We start from the raw sequence: 15,792 nt of genomic DNA on the forward strand, positions 1-15,792 counted from the left end.
ATGTAATGGGTGAACAGGGGTCCTAAAACTTTGGAAGAGTGTTATGTTGCAAAATTAAGCTTACTTGCTCGGTCAAAACCACTTTTCTTGGTGTTTAGCTCTTGTTCTTCCGCTTTTGGGTGCACAAGTCTTTCAAGAATTTAGCATAAGCCAAAATTTGCTTGAATGCATCCAATAGTGGAAGATTAACTTTCACTTGCCTAAACATTTCCATAATTACATTGGTTTTTGCCTTTTGCTTGTCTTTTGAAATGGATCCTTTTAAGGCATCCGGAAATGGAACTTTTGGTTCAAACACTTTTGGAACTCAAGTTCATACCACGGCACCATATAATATATATATATATATAAAGTCCGTACTCCTCCTAATACAAAATACCATCTATCTGTGTAGTGGTCTGATATATGTATAACAAATCCATCCTGAAACCATAGTGGATCATTCAATTCACAATTGATATGACACATATAGGTGATGGACTTAACCTTTGTGATTAATCCATAACTCAATCCAAGTTAGGTAGAACACAGTGTTTGAACTAGTCCATACCCAGTATGTCACCGTCCCATACCGGTGCATACAGTCCTCCAGATAGCATAGTTAATAAAACGACACTATATATATCCAACAACCATCCTTCAAAACATGCATCAATATAAATTAACACATATATATCAATATTAGGCAGTCATTATAGAGCCTAAAAATCTAATTCCAATAATGTAAACAGCTAAAACAAGTATAAGCGTTCACATCCTCCAAATTATCCATAAACTAATGCAGATGTATAGCAAAGTGAAAATTTATTTGATCCAACACAAGCATGGTTAAATTCAAGTAATCCATGTTACTAATAATCCTATCTAAATATGATTAATTATAATTTAAATCATATATAAACAATCCTCTAAGTTCCAAAGTATAAGCTGATTAGCATTCAAAGCTCAACATATAGGATCTTCCCCTAACTGTACACTGTCCATACCTTAATCCATTTATGAATAATTATTTACCTATATTCTTAAAGATCTAAAACAATAATATACATCATTTAAAACAATTTAAACGAAGTGCTAACACTCTGTATAGTCCAAACAGTGCACAAAAAACCCAAATTGGGCGTTTAAAACCAAAAATCCCAACTGAGCAAGCAGGCTAAGTTGCTAACTTAGTCGGCTGAATTGCTAACTTAGTTGGCTCAGTTCCCAACTGAGTCAGCTAAGTTGACAACTTAGTCGGCTCAGTTTCTAATTGAGTCGGCTAAGTTGGTGCTGAAGCCGTTTTCTTCATCTGTTTAGCCTCTGTAAACCCTAAAACTTCATTGTTAAGGCTTCTAAGCTTCCACCTATGTCCCATACGTCTATACTAAATTATTTTAGATATTTTAGTAAGCAAGGATTCAATTTAAACAACAGTTCATACATAAAGATCAAAGAAATAAAGAAAACACGAATAAGCATATATAAACATGAAACTCTCTGTTTTAATCCAATTACGCATGCATTACTATTTCGTTTTAGCCTTTATTTAATCCCTGGAGTCTAGCTAATCATGCACATAACACAGATTAAAGAGATAGAGAAGAACAAGACTTGCCTTAAGTTTCATAATTGAAACTCTAAACTGTCGTCTCCTGAATTTTTCGACGAAGTTTCCAACTATTGTTCCACCTCCGTCACTCTTGGTTTAGTCTTAGTTGAAGCCCACAATCCTAGTTTCCCTCCTTAATCCCTCTCTATCTCTCTGCTCTCACAACTCTCTGTATCACTGTATACGGGAATAGAGTTTTATGTATTTTTCTCCAACTCTAAACCCATATAAGGTCATATTTATAGGCGTAGTAATCCAACCCTAATCCTTGTATAAGTTGAGCCCTAATGCAACACTTAGTCGGCCCAAAAATAACCTAAGTTATAACCTATGTCGACTAATATGTAAATACACAAAAAACACAATCCTAATTTAAACCAATTTAATTAAATAAAACCAATTATCAATTAAGTCAAATAAAACATCATAAAATAATTTAATTTTAAACAATTTAATAAAAGAAAATAAAACACTTTAATCAATTAATTAAAACAAAGTCAAATTTATATAACCATGGAAGAAACACACAATTAAAATAACCAATTAAATAAAATAGCACACAATTACACAATTAAATAAAGGATTAAAAAATTAAATAAATGTCAGGACTATCCTTTTAAAATTAGGGATATTACAAAAATGATATTGGCTCTCAAGAGAATAAACCCTAGAATTCTATTAGCTCCCTTTGTAAAAAGCAATCCTTATCCTTTTATAGGTAGGTCAAAATGACACCCAAAATGAGCTGGGGTCGTGCACACAATATTCCCTAATGATTGGATAAAGGACAACTTTTAATGAGATGGAAATTTAACTTTTTCGCACTAGAGGAAGTTCGATCGATCGAACCTTGGACTTGGATCGATTGAACTGGCTGAGATCCATCGAACTTAGGCTGGATCGATCCAACTGGTTGAGCTTTTTGGGAAAAGACAAATTCGAGATATTTTAGGAGATATTTTTAGGAAAAGGAAAAAAGTGGTTAGTGGGTGGTACAGCTGTGGATAGGATCAATCATTTGAATAAGGACAAAAGTATTCGATCGATCGAAGGGTGGTGTTGGATCGATCGAACTTTTGGACTTTATGCTTTTGGGTCAAGGCTTGGATCTATCTTGAAGTGCTGAGATCGATCATTGTTTGATCAGTCGAACCTTAAACTTGGATCGATCGAACTTTGCTGCTTCCCACCTTTGGCTTCAATTACTTCCTTCTTTCTCCACTTTGCTCCTTTCTTTGTTTAATCCCAGAATTGCTTTAATTAAGCTCTTGACTGAGTTAGCTTATTTTCGGGATAAGTGCCTGAAAATGAAAATACTACGAAATCAATCTAAAACGGTAAAGTAAGATAGATAAAGGTACTAGAATGTCTAAGCTTAAGAGGTTTAAATACGCACTTTTCAGCGCTCATCATCCATCTAATGGACCCCAAATAAAGTCCCAATATAAAGTAAAGTACGGAAATAAAATCCAAAAACTAAAACATGAAAGAAAATCCTACGTTGTCAAAAGAGTGAATGACTATCTCTGCTCAGCCCGAACAAGCTCTAAGATTGGAACCGTCCGCTACCTGAAAAATGATAGTGGGTCAGGCCCATGAACAAGTTCTATTCTAATTACAACCCAAACAGAGACCCGATACGCAGATACATTCTAAATATCTCAACAATATCTATCTAGTCCATACATATATATATATATATATATATATATATATATATCCACACTAAGGGACTCTCACTGGACTTCAAAGGGGGTCTCAACTTGAATAAAAGGCAACACGCAAAATGCACCAGAGATGGGCATGAGTACCTAGACCTAACAGGGTATACCTTAACCATTATAGCCAGCTATACATCCCAATATATATACGCTCCCTAACCATCGATTCTGAGACTCAAGCTCAAATCGTGGTACCATAATCATATATTTAAAATCCATTCAAAACCAGAGTATGTCATTCAATTATTCATTGATCTGACATAAAATAAAAGTAACAACTAATCCAGTTAGTCACTCAACTTACTCAGTTGATCTGACTTAAATATAAATAACAAATAATCCAGTTAGTCACTCAACTTACTCAGTTAATCTGACTTAAATACAACTAATAAGTAATCCAGTTAGTCACTCAACTTACTCAGTTGATCTGACTTAAATATAAGTAGGATTTAATTTTATAATCCATTTCCTTATTCCAGAGTAGGTAGGACTTAGCGTTTTGAGTTAAACCATCCCTAATATGTCACCGTCCCATACCGGTACATACAATCCATAACATCCATGTAATTGACAGAATATAATTTAATGGTTCATCAATTAACATCTAGAATAACATCCATGTAATTAACAATTTAAATAATTTAATTTAAACTTCAGTTAATCCACAAGACAGTCCAATAATTGACAAAGTAGTAATCAATAGAGCGTCAATTAAAATCTAGGGAATGATATAATATAAATCAGATAACCAACTGAGCATATTATATTCAATTATACTTAAGTACAATCATACTAATCAATTTAGCTTGCTCGAACAACAATAAGCAAGTAAATATTCCACATCCACTGACAGCATGCAAATAAATAATTAAATTTCATGATGTCCAGTAATATTAGCATATTAGCATATACTAACTGTTTAAGGATTTTAACAAGTTGATTTAAATCATTAAAAACCCTCCCTTTAAAACCCAGAATTCTATTTCAGCCCTTAAAGTTCCAAAAACCACCAAAAATACACTTACTGGTGTATTTAAACAAGAGAGCCGGCTCTCCCCTTCATGGAGAGCCGGCTTTCTCTCCCACAGAGAGCCGTAAACTGATCCGGTTGTCTCATTCGCCTCCGACTATGTTTCAGAACCCTCTGTAATGTCTAATACAATTCTTAGGTTTCAATTTTATGTCCCAAAATTACTTAGAAAACATCTAAACTCCAGTATGCATTATTAACAGAAATTTAGAACACATATTTGAAATAATTGATACGAAGAAACAGATTAAATTTACAACACATATACAGATTAATTCTGATTTAATAAGCATACAAGATTGATTTAATGTCCGATTAAAATCCTAGAGATCATCTAGGCATGCACAGAACACAGGTCAAGGGGAGAGAGTAAGAATAAAACTTGCCTTGGAGATTTCAGTTTTGAAACCTTAACGTCGTCTTCCTAAGTTTTCCGACGACTTCCGTTCACTGTCAACCTCCTACTGCTCTGATTTAAATCCACAATCAATACCTTCCCTCCTCCTTGTTCCGTCCTTTAATCTACAGCCGAAACCCTACTGGTTCTCTCCGTTCTCTCAAACCTCATTACTTTTTCTCTCTACCTCCACTTTTACGGGAATGGGGTTCTAAACCCTTGGCAGACCACTAATGATGTATTTATAGGCCAACTTAGGGTAACCTAATTCTAATTACGCTTAGGGAATGAAAAGAAAAGTCGGTTAACCCGTGAAGAATATAAAACCCTAGAATTATATTATATATTAAATAATGACTAAAATTACAATTCAATTATTAATAATTAATAACAATTAAACTAATCCACATATACATATATACCCATAGATACATGTATATACATCCATGGGTGTCAACCATACCCATTTAATCCAACCCATCCAATCCCATCCTTAATAAAATTAAACATTTTACTTTAAACAATTAATTTTACACATTTAATTTAAGTCACCTATCATAAAATTTCAATAACACAAATAATATCAATTAAACAAATAAAGTAATTTAATCAATTAATGAACATCCACATAAGCATATAATTTAATTACACAAAGAAATCAATTTAAACAATTAACAATTAAACAAATAGATAAATAAATCAAGTAAAGAATTTAAAAATGCACAAAAATCATAAAAGAAATCAATTTAAACAATTAAACAATTAACAATTAAACAAATAGACAAGTAGATCGAGTAAAGAATTTAAAAATACATAAAAACCATAAAAGAAAATACCGAGACTATCCTTTTAAAATTAGGGGTATTACATTATAGGAGAAGAAAGAAGAGGCGGTGTTCAGATGTATGGCTTAGGACCTACATCTACTAGTCTTTGGGGGCCATCTCCTAGTAAAGCGGACCTGATAAGGACCTCACAAGTATAGGAGGAGACACATGTTGCATATGCAGAAATGAAGGAGATAGTGGAAAAGAAGTGTGTTGAGTATGATGAAAAATATGAAGCTTTGAATGCAAAAATGGCTATGATTTTGCATCATATTGAACATCAAAATTCTAATGTACAGGTAAATATTTTTGTTATTGTACCCTTGTAAACATTTAACTATATAAATATTATAAGTCCTAATATATTTATAATTATATTCTATTATAAAGGTGCATAATAAAATTATTTTTTATAGTGAAGGTACCCGGCTCCTCAACTACACTTGGTGATCCTTAAATTTTATTTTTGGTCATGAAATTTCATCAATGTGCTCACTATAGATTTTAATTATCATATTATTTTAACCATACATTTAATTGTCTTAATTATTATTCTTTGTTTAATGGCTTTTATTTAAAATGTATGTATGGTAAATTGAAACAAGACGAGAGATGAAGTTGAACGATTAATTCTCAAGATCCTCACATAGTCTCACTCAAATTCTCAATGAAACGTTGATGTTTTATTTTGAATGATTTCCTTTTGAAGTTTTATTAGATTTTGGTGTTTCATTTTTTAACCTTTTATTAGCACTTGACATTTTGAAACAAAACTTATATGTTATGGGATGTTATTGAATTCTAATGCAACTTTGTTCTATTTTACATATCAAATTTAAGTTGTTTGATGTGTTGTGGTTGGTAAATTATTTTTGATTTCATTAAACTGGGAACAAAATAAAATATTTGCTAATATATAAATTAAACCAGAAAATAGTTTTGCTTTTTAAATTAACACGTTACCAGCGGTTTAAAACGCCCCCAAAAGTAAAAAAATCTACATTACCAGCGCTTCAAAGTGCTGGAGTATAAGAATACAGCGGCGTTTAACACGTCCCCAAAAGTAAAAAAGTCTACATTACTGGCACTTCAAAGTGACGAAGTATACAGTTAATTGACATTTTACTTTGAATACACCGGCAGACAAAACCGCCACTGAATCATCTTTCACCAGCGGTTGTATACATCCGCCGGTAATTATTTCAAACCTGGCTGTTAGGTAAAACCGCCGGTAGAGGAATTACCGGCGTTTTGGGAACCTTATAGCGGCGGTTTAGACAGTCGCTGAAACCCTTATTTGTTGTAATGGAGACCTCAAATAAAGGCAGACAATCTTTGCTTGGCGATTTTGAGTATTGATTTCAATATTTCTTCCATTCTTTTAATTGTATTCGTGAGTGTTGAGCAATACTTAGTTAACTTGTCAAAGTTGAACGAGTTTTTGCGCGCGCACATGATCAAAATCAATTAACATGTGTAGTCCTTTATTAAATTGATTCCTAGCTGGTCCTTTAATCTTTATGCACCGTGAAATAACGCGTGACTTAATAAAACATCTACAATTTTGAATGAAAAAATAATAATTATTTATATATATATAAGTAAATGATAAAACAAATATAAAAATTGTGCTTAAATATCATTCAACCCAAAATAACAATTTCATAAACAAAGAAATACTAGTTAAAGAGAATAAAAACATGTCATATTATGATATTTTGAATTTATAAACCGAGTGCTAAAAGAGTTTTATTAAACTTTAATGATATACAAACTCACACACCTACCCTCAGCTATATATATATACCTCTTGTATTTAACATCAATTCAATACAATATAATATTTTTTTCATTTCATTTTTTTTTTTTTTAAATGTACAGTTGTGCAAGTGTCGTTGCTCAAGTAAACCTATGCATGGTAACTATGGGTAGGTAATGGGGTTGTTGTATATGGGTATCCCTAACCCTAATATCATCTAATAGAGGATTCAGATTCCTATGTACCAATACAAGCAAAGGAGTACCCATAAGGTGGACTATTAATATACTGAGCACTTGAAAATAGTATGTAATTTAATCCAAAATGAAAAATAATAATATAGAAACCATACCAGTCACTCAAAAATGGTGATCAGACCTCTAGATTTTCTACCCATCTTCCAATATCCTAGTACCATACTATTTCTCTCACTTGTCTCATGCACCACTCTTCTCCATCTCACTCACTCCCAAAACTTGAATTCTCTCATCTCATTTGCTTTCTTTTTGCTATGAAGTTTCATCTCATTTGCTTTCTTTTTGCTATGAAGTTTCATCCAAGCACCCTACAACCTTTGATAAGGATAGCCCCGATTCTGCTTGGGTTTAATTCCTAATTCAAAGTGTGTTCCTTAACTTGTAATGCAGATTTTGCAAAGACTTGCGAAATAGAAGACGATCAATGAGATACTATAGTGTCATATTTACCCTATACATGCCAATGAATGGGATCAATTGGGGACTCATATTGTACAACAGAGCTACCCCGATATGCTTATATGTTTTAACTAAATTTGGAGAAAATTAAAGTTAATGTGCTTCTCAATATCTAGGCTAGTGATTGCCTTGCATTATCTTAATTTGACCGGCCATCTTGCATGTGAAGGAATTATTTGGCTTGAATATGAATTATATTGCAAGGTTTAGCTTTAATGATTCACACAAAAATGTACTTTAACAAGATTTGAACTTTGTATATTTATTTAATTTGATTTAGATATTCTCCATTCCGTCACTGCAACAAATTGTTTCAACAATTTTGTAACAATTCTTACCTTAGCCAGACACAATATTACCCTAGTGAAACACAATATTGTTTGTTTTTGGCTCCTACAAACCAATGCGACAAATAATTTCAACAATTTTATAACAACCCTTACCCTAACCAGACACAATATTATCTGTTTTTGGCTCCCCGAGCTATAGACTTCCCAGGGGTCACTCATCCTGTTACTACTCTAGGATATTGTCCGTTTTTGGCTCTCCCGAACCAGAAACTTCCTAGAGTACTACTCTAGGTTAAGCACGCTTAACTTTGAAGTTTTGATTGGTTCATGACCATCACGATTTTAAAATACGTTGTGTCATAAAAGGGTATTGAATATACATATAGCATTTGCCTCATCCACACCCAGATGATGTGGAATTGTGCACATATAACACATCCAGCGAAATAGTCTATTGGTGTCACCTACACACGTTCACACATACCTGCCCATAAGGTCGCCACAAGTGTATCTTTGTTTAGGGGTAAAGTAAGGGGATGAGAAGCTAGCTTATTAAATGCGTTTAGGGGTAAAGTAAGGGGATGAGAAGCTAGCTTATTAAATGCGAACCCTGGGGTCGTTTGTTTTTTAGTTTTCAAAATATTTTAAAATTTTGAAAACATATTTTCAAAATGACCAATTTTTAGGGAGAAAAAAAAAAATTATTTTGACTTATTTTCTACCAAAAACAAACATATTCTTAACTCGCTCCATCATCGTCTTTCACGATGAGCTATTTTAAACTCAACTTGTCTCACGATGAGCTATTTTAAGCTCAACTTGTCTCTATCAGTCGTGTTGATTTTATTTTTTATTAGTTTGACACAAGCAATAAAGAAATACAATAACAACCACTAAAAGTAAAAATTGAAAATGAGAGACACAATAACATAAAAATTACCAAATGGGGCCATTTAACTTACATCCAACTGAAACTTGTATTTTAAAATCATGTTGTCTCTCTTCTAATTTTCTACCATATATACCAATTCAATTTTTAATGTAAGAATTCTTGATATAGATCTTCTTGTTAAGCAAATATGGTAAAACAATAAAACAGCGGTCGAGACCAGCCGGAGTTATAGTAGTAGTACAAGTCAAAGACGCCAAAGTTTACTAGTAAATTTAATTTTGTTTTTGTTTTTGTTTTTTTTTAATTTTTTTGAAAAGTCCACAAATTATGTCAGCCATCTGCCTTGATAGCCATACATCACTCATCGCAAAGGATGAGCATGGCATATTTAGCCTACTGACCCTTTTATTTTATTATTATTATTTTTTAAGTCGAAAAGAGGAAAACAAAAATATAGAAACCATTACAATTACTACCAAAAAAAAAAAAATATGGTGATCAAACCGCTAACTTCTCTCCAATTCTTCCATCCCACCATACTATTTCTCTCTCTCATCTCATGCACCACTCTTTTCACTCTCAGTATCTCCGAAAAGTTGAATTCTCCCGAGTACTACGACAATTGTGCACCTTTTTGGTGTGGCAACATTACCTTCCCCTTCCCCTTCTCCTCCTCCTACACCTTCGGCTCCCGTCCCTACGACTGTGGCCTTCCGCGCTTCCAGATCTCCTGCGACGCCACCTCCTCCCTTCCGGCCGGCCTCGAACTCTCCGGCCGCTCCTACCGTGTCCTCGGCCTCTACGCATCCGAAAACCTCATCACCGTCGTCGATCCTCAGCTCATCGACGACCTTCGCTCCGGCTCGTGTGGGTCCCTCAGAAACCCCTCCCTTTCCACTCCCGCCGATTCAGCAGCATCCCTGACACTCCCTACACGGGGTAACAACTTCACCTTCTTCAAGTGCCCAATTGAGGTAGCTACTACAATCATGCCTCAACAAATTGTGGGAAATTACAGTTGCAGTGAGGGTGATGATTTTCGTCTTTATCTTTGGTTTGATGGGCGAGTCAGCCCGGTGGCGACTCAGATACCGAGTGGGTGCGAGTTGGTGATGATGGTGCCGGTATTGGATGCGAGCTTGTTTAGGTATGGGTTCTTGAATAGGACTAGTGGTGACCGTTCGATTGAGTTGGTGTTGGGTGTTCTGGGTGATGGGTTTGCGTTAAATTGGACGACTCCTGATAATTGTATGAAGTGTCAAAATAAAAGTGGACGGTGTGGATATGACAGCGGCGCCAACAACATTATTTGTTTTTGTAAAGGTGGATGTGGTGTTAGGTAAGTGTTTTCATCTCTCCAAGTTATTAAATATAATTAGGTCACGATCATATTATTCGCTACTTACATTACATTAAAAAGATGCGTCCAAGAGTTTACTACTTATCATTTACGCTTAATTATTTCTAGCATGTGGATGGGATTATATGACTTTAGTCCTTTTGCTGTGTATAAATGAGAGTTCCCATGGTTCATTAGCGGGGGCACCCCGTGTAAGTACCCCATAGTGTGTCTAGTCCGTCCGTGCACAAGACAGCCAGCTCTGATGCCCAGTGGAAGGGGCCACTGGATCTTTTAATTGGGTCCGGGATGGTCTTTGCTGGCTGCCAATAGGCGCAAGACATTTTTGGCTTTACTGACCCGACCCAGGGCCAATCTGGCCCCTTCACTTGTGTGTCAAGATAAATTAGAGTTTCCATGATGCTTCATTAGCGGGGGCACAACGTGTAAGTACCCCATAGTATTGTAGACTTTATCATAATTACTTTATTCTAGTTCCTTCCAATGCTATGATACTCGAGCTCACACTAATGACACTCTGATATTAAAGCATTAAGTGCGGAATTAATTAATGATCCTCACTAGTATATGAAGTAAAGTGATTTAATGCGATGATATAGGACCACGAGAAGGTATTTGGTGTATCCGGTCCGTCCATGCACAACACACGCAGGAACAGAAGGCTTTGATGGCCAAGTGCACGGGGCACACCAATATATTCTCATGGAACCACAGCCATGGTGGTTGTTCTCACTTTCTTTGATGTGTCACTTTTCCTCCCCTCTAGAAGTAATGATTCAATGTCAGTCCCAGCTAATAATACTAGTCTAATAAATACCAGTTGGAATGTTAGGTATGATCATGTTTTGTATAAAAATAAAATCATTTTTTTAGTACCATTTTCTATAATAAAAAGGCATGTTTAACCGAACCCATCCAACCTAAAGAAAACTAAGGTTGGGCTCGAATTATGATCTTCATTTTATTACATTTACATAATCAGGTGCCCTTTGTTGCTTCAGTTTCACATTTTCTCAATGAAAATGTTTTGCTTGGTAGCCACAACTACTTGTTTTGTTTGATAGACCATCAATCCTCGTTTATTTAGATAAGTTGAATGTTTCATAATGTCTATTATTTTCCTTCTCAACCTTGCAGGAACAAATCAAGTAGATGGAAGCTCATTGCAGGTATATCCTTAACCTTGTAGAAACCTGGTAAAAGTAGAAATTTGTATCTCATCCAAAAACTACTCATAATGCCACAAAATCACTTTACCCTGCAACCTTATGAGTTTCAGGTTCTGTGTTCAAATCTTACCCGTGTTAAATCCATGAGTGTGTGTTGAAGGATTTAAATATAAAAGTTACACTCTCTTTAACAGCTTAAGTTTTTTTTAAGAGTAGATGGTTGTTAACAACACCGTTCTAATGAGTTTCGGTTCTTGTTTTTGTGCATTTAATTAATTCCTCATTGAGCTGTGTCTTGCTTGTAGGTGTTGCATCCGGAAGCTCATTTGTTCTACTTGTTGTAGTCGCACTGCTCATTTTCAAGTATAAAAAGGGTACTTCTGCAATCTTCAAGACCTCATATTTCAAAAAGGATCAAACCACAGAGGATGAGAGAAATGCAAAGCAGTTCATTAAGAACTATCAATCAACTGTGCTGACCAACTATCCCTACAATGACATTAGAAAAATGACCAATGGCTTCAAAGAAAAATTAGGGGGAGGCGGCTATGGCAACGTCTTCAAGGGAAAATTGTCAGATGGTCGGCTCATTGCTGTCAAAATGCTCGAGAATTGCAGAGACAACGGCCACAATTTCATCAATGAAGTAGCCACCATCGGTAGAATCCACCATGTTAATGTCATACATTTATTGGGATTTTGTTGGGACAGATCAAAACAAGCTCTTGTTTACGAGTACATGCCCAATGGATCTTTAGCAGACATAATATCCAAAGAGGAGGTGAGCATTTCACTTGGTTTGGCAAGGCTGCTTGAAATTGCCATAGGAGTTGCACATGGAATAGAGTACCTGCATACCGGTTGTGGCTCGCGGATTTTGCACCTTGACATAAAGCCTCAAAATGTGTTGCTGGACCAGAATTTCAATCCCAAGATTTCAGATTTCGGGTTGGCAAAAGTATATTCTAGAAATCGAAGTGCAGTCACAATGACAGGTGCAAGAGGAACCATAGGCTATATTGCTCCCGAGATTTTCATGAGAAATATTGGGAATCCTTCTCATAAATCCGATGTTTATAGTTTCGGAATGATGCTGTTAGAGATAGTTGGAGGGAGGAAGCATGTAGAACCAGAGACGAGCAATTCAAGTGAAGCATACTTTCCAAGTTGGATTTATGACAAGCTCATTGAAGAAAATGTTGATTCTGTGGTGGAAGAGGAAGTGTTCATTGCGAGGAAGATGGTTATGGTTGGTTTGTGGTGCATTCAGATAAATCCTAGAGATCGTCCCTCGATGACCAGAGTGGTTGAAATGTTGTCCGGCAATGCAGAAGCCATTGAAATGCCTCCTAAGCCATTCTTCTTCTCTCCTCCTCGCGTGAAATTTGAGCATGACATGACTTCCATTGAGAGCGATGACAGTGCCTTACCTCTAGCATTTGAAAGTGGTGAAATCACTGAAAATTAAAACCAGAGCAATGTAAAGGTAGTGCCTGAAGTTGTAAGGACACAAAAGAACCATCCTTACAAGGTGGTAAAGATGCAAAAGATGCTTCAGGTTGGGAAATTCATTAGGAAAAATTATAAGAACAAAGGAAGAGCTAAAACGAAGGTGAGTAGGATATGTGTGACCTCGCGCATCTCTTGGGGGAGAAGTTCACAACACTTAAATGTGTGGATGTCTTCTAACTGTATAGACGTGTTTTAAAAATCATGAGTACAGAGAGTGTACAAAGCGAACAATATCTACATAGCGGGACGGTCTCGTGACAATATGAGATTTGACAAATAGGGATTCATTAGTCTCCCCACATTTGAGTCAAAATGAAAGAAATATGATGGTGAGTCTGCAATATTTTTTTTGCAACTGCAGAGACGGTGCAAGAACTTGGATTTCATGGATGGTGAGGTGATTGAAGAGGAGGCAAACCATTGCTTAACCAAAAATTAAATTATTTTGTGTAATGCTTCCACATGCATAAAGCTTTCCTGTTTTTAAATTAAGTGCATTTTTGCAGGGTTGGATTATTTATTTATTAATTTTTACTATTATTTTTGGGAGTAGAGAGAATTATAGTAATTACTCATTAATAAAAGTCCAGTAGGGTATCAAGGTGAATATTCTGTTTTGTCTATGGAAATCTTGAAATTTGTTGTAGTGGACAAGACTAGACATCTGTAAAGCTGAACAGTTCAGCTAAAAATTCTTCTGGAAAATTTATGGTATAGAATTTAGGGGCAGCAAAATGGGTCAGAAATTATATATCTGTCTATATTAGTCCGTTTTTAATAGTCATGGTTGAATCATATTTAATTTGAAGGTCAAGATGGGTTGAGTAATTTTTAACTATTTAATTTGAGGGTCAAAATGGGTTAAATATGGTTAACCATATTCTTTATTCAACCTATATTTCACCCATTACATAATAAACAAACAACACACATTTATTCTATATTACACTCAACTCATTTCTCTTTCTAAAATTTTCTCACTCACAATCATCTCTCTCTAAATTTGTTTCTTATCAATCCACTCTTTCTAAGTTTCTCTCTCTAGAAATTTCTTCTTAAAAAACAAATAATTTTAAAAATTTTAAAAATAATAATTATAAATAATTTAAAAAATTAAAAATTAAAAATAATAAAAAATTTTAAAACCTTCCAAAAAAATTTTAAAAATAATTAAAAATAATTTTAAATTTAAATAATTAAAAAATAAAAAATAATTAAAAATTTTTTTTTAAAAAGAAATAAATAAAATTGACTAAAATTAAAAATTTTAAATAATAAAAAATAATTTAAAAAATTGGTGTAAAAGAAAATTAAAAAAATTAAATAAAAAAATATAAAATTTAAAAAAATAAAAAAAATAGGAAGTTTAAGGGGAAATTGAAACCATATGGTCTTGAGCTATTGCGATAATTTGTGCCAAGAAGGGTTGGTTATGGATGTGGTCACCTGTGCTCCATTTTGTTTTTCTTTTCTTCTCTTTTTCTATTAGAATCCAACCTTTCAGGATAAGAGAGGAAGGAAAAAAAACAATGGCAGACCATTTATCTTTTTCAAAAAAAAAAAAAAAAAAAAAAAAAAAAAGAAAAGTAGATAATCACTGATTCTCTTAATTATAATTTTTAGAAGGACATGAGTTTTCAAACCCTTCCTTAGCTCTAATTTTCTTTTCTTTTCCCTTTTATATATAATCCAGATATAAGAAAAGCTTTCATTCATTTTTCTTTAGGCTCAGTTTGGTAGAGTGGGTTTGAAGGGAAAGGGAAGGAAAGGTGATGGAGGGTTATAAAAAAATTGTGTTTGGGTAAGGTGAGTGGAGGAAAAGGGAAGGGTTTGGAGGGGTTCTTCATAACAATGTACAGTAATTTCTTTAACCTTCCAAAAATAGGAGGATAAGGAAGGAAAGGGAAGGCAATGGCAGGCAATGGCTCATATAATATTTGTCATGCCACTTTTACCCTCAAAATTGCACTTGATATTGGGCATGTATTCAGCGCGGGAAGCTTGCGAACGGCGGACGGCGAACCTGTACTGGAACAGTGATGGAAACTGAAAGATGTGGGTTTTGATTTTTTGAGGCGGACGGCCACGGTGAACCCGAACTGGAACAGCAATGGAAACTGAAAGATGTGGGTTTTGATTTGAGAGAGAGAGAGGAGGAGGAGGAGGAGAGGGCAAGTTTAGATTTGAGAACGAGATTAGAGATGGAGGTGCTGTGTAGCAAAATATAAGATATATATATATATATATATATATATATATATATATATATATATATATCTCCTTTAAAATAATAATAAGGGTATAATAGTAAATTTATTATTATCCTTCCCTTTCCTTTCTTTTCCCAAACATAATTATTATCCTTCCCTTTCTTTTCCTTCATTAACCAACTAAACACAATGGAGAGTTAAAATTATTCTTCCCTTCCCTTTCCCTCATAACTACTCTTATCATCCTCCTTCAAACCCACCGTACCAAACATAGCCTTAGTTTCATCCTAACTTTTTAATCCTATTGCTTCTTACAAT

General features: G+C 34.5%; 1 protein-coding gene across 1 annotated transcript; it reads left to right on the top strand.

Annotated features, from left to right (window-relative positions):
* Positions 1-9,448: 9,448 nt before the first annotated feature.
* On the top strand, positions 9,449-13,804 carry LOC132302595 (rust resistance kinase Lr10-like). Its single transcript, XM_059799502.1, has 3 exons — positions 9,449-10,562; positions 11,721-11,752; positions 12,058-13,804. Exons 1-3 carry the CDS (start codon positions 9,715-9,717, stop codon positions 13,218-13,220), a joined length of 2,043 nt encoding a protein of 680 aa, XP_059655485.1. The 5' UTR covers positions 9,449-9,714; the 3' UTR covers positions 13,221-13,804.
* Positions 13,805-15,792: the final 1,988 nt, after the last annotated feature.

This window comes from Cornus florida, unplaced genomic scaffold, assembly GCF_030987335.1.
Source record: "Cornus florida cultivar Cherokee Brave unplaced genomic scaffold, ASM3098733v1 CherokeeBrave_3.0.0_Hap2_Chr04, whole genome shotgun sequence".
Taxonomy (NCBI): Eukaryota; Viridiplantae; Streptophyta; class Magnoliopsida; order Cornales; family Cornaceae; genus Cornus; species Cornus florida.

Excerpts from the sequence above, each read along its gene's own strand:
- LOC132302595 (XM_059799502.1), top strand. The coding sequence starts at position 9,715 with ATGGTGATCAAACCGCTAACTTCTCTCCAATTCTTCCATCCCACCATA. Across the intron at positions 10,563-11,720 it reads AAAGGTGGATGTGGTGTTAG|GAACAAATCAAGTAGATGGA; the intron begins GTAAGTGTTTTC and ends TCAACCTTGCAG. Across the intron at positions 11,753-12,057 it reads TAGATGGAAGCTCATTGCAG|GTGTTGCATCCGGAAGCTCA; the intron begins GTATATCCTTAA and ends TCTTGCTTGTAG.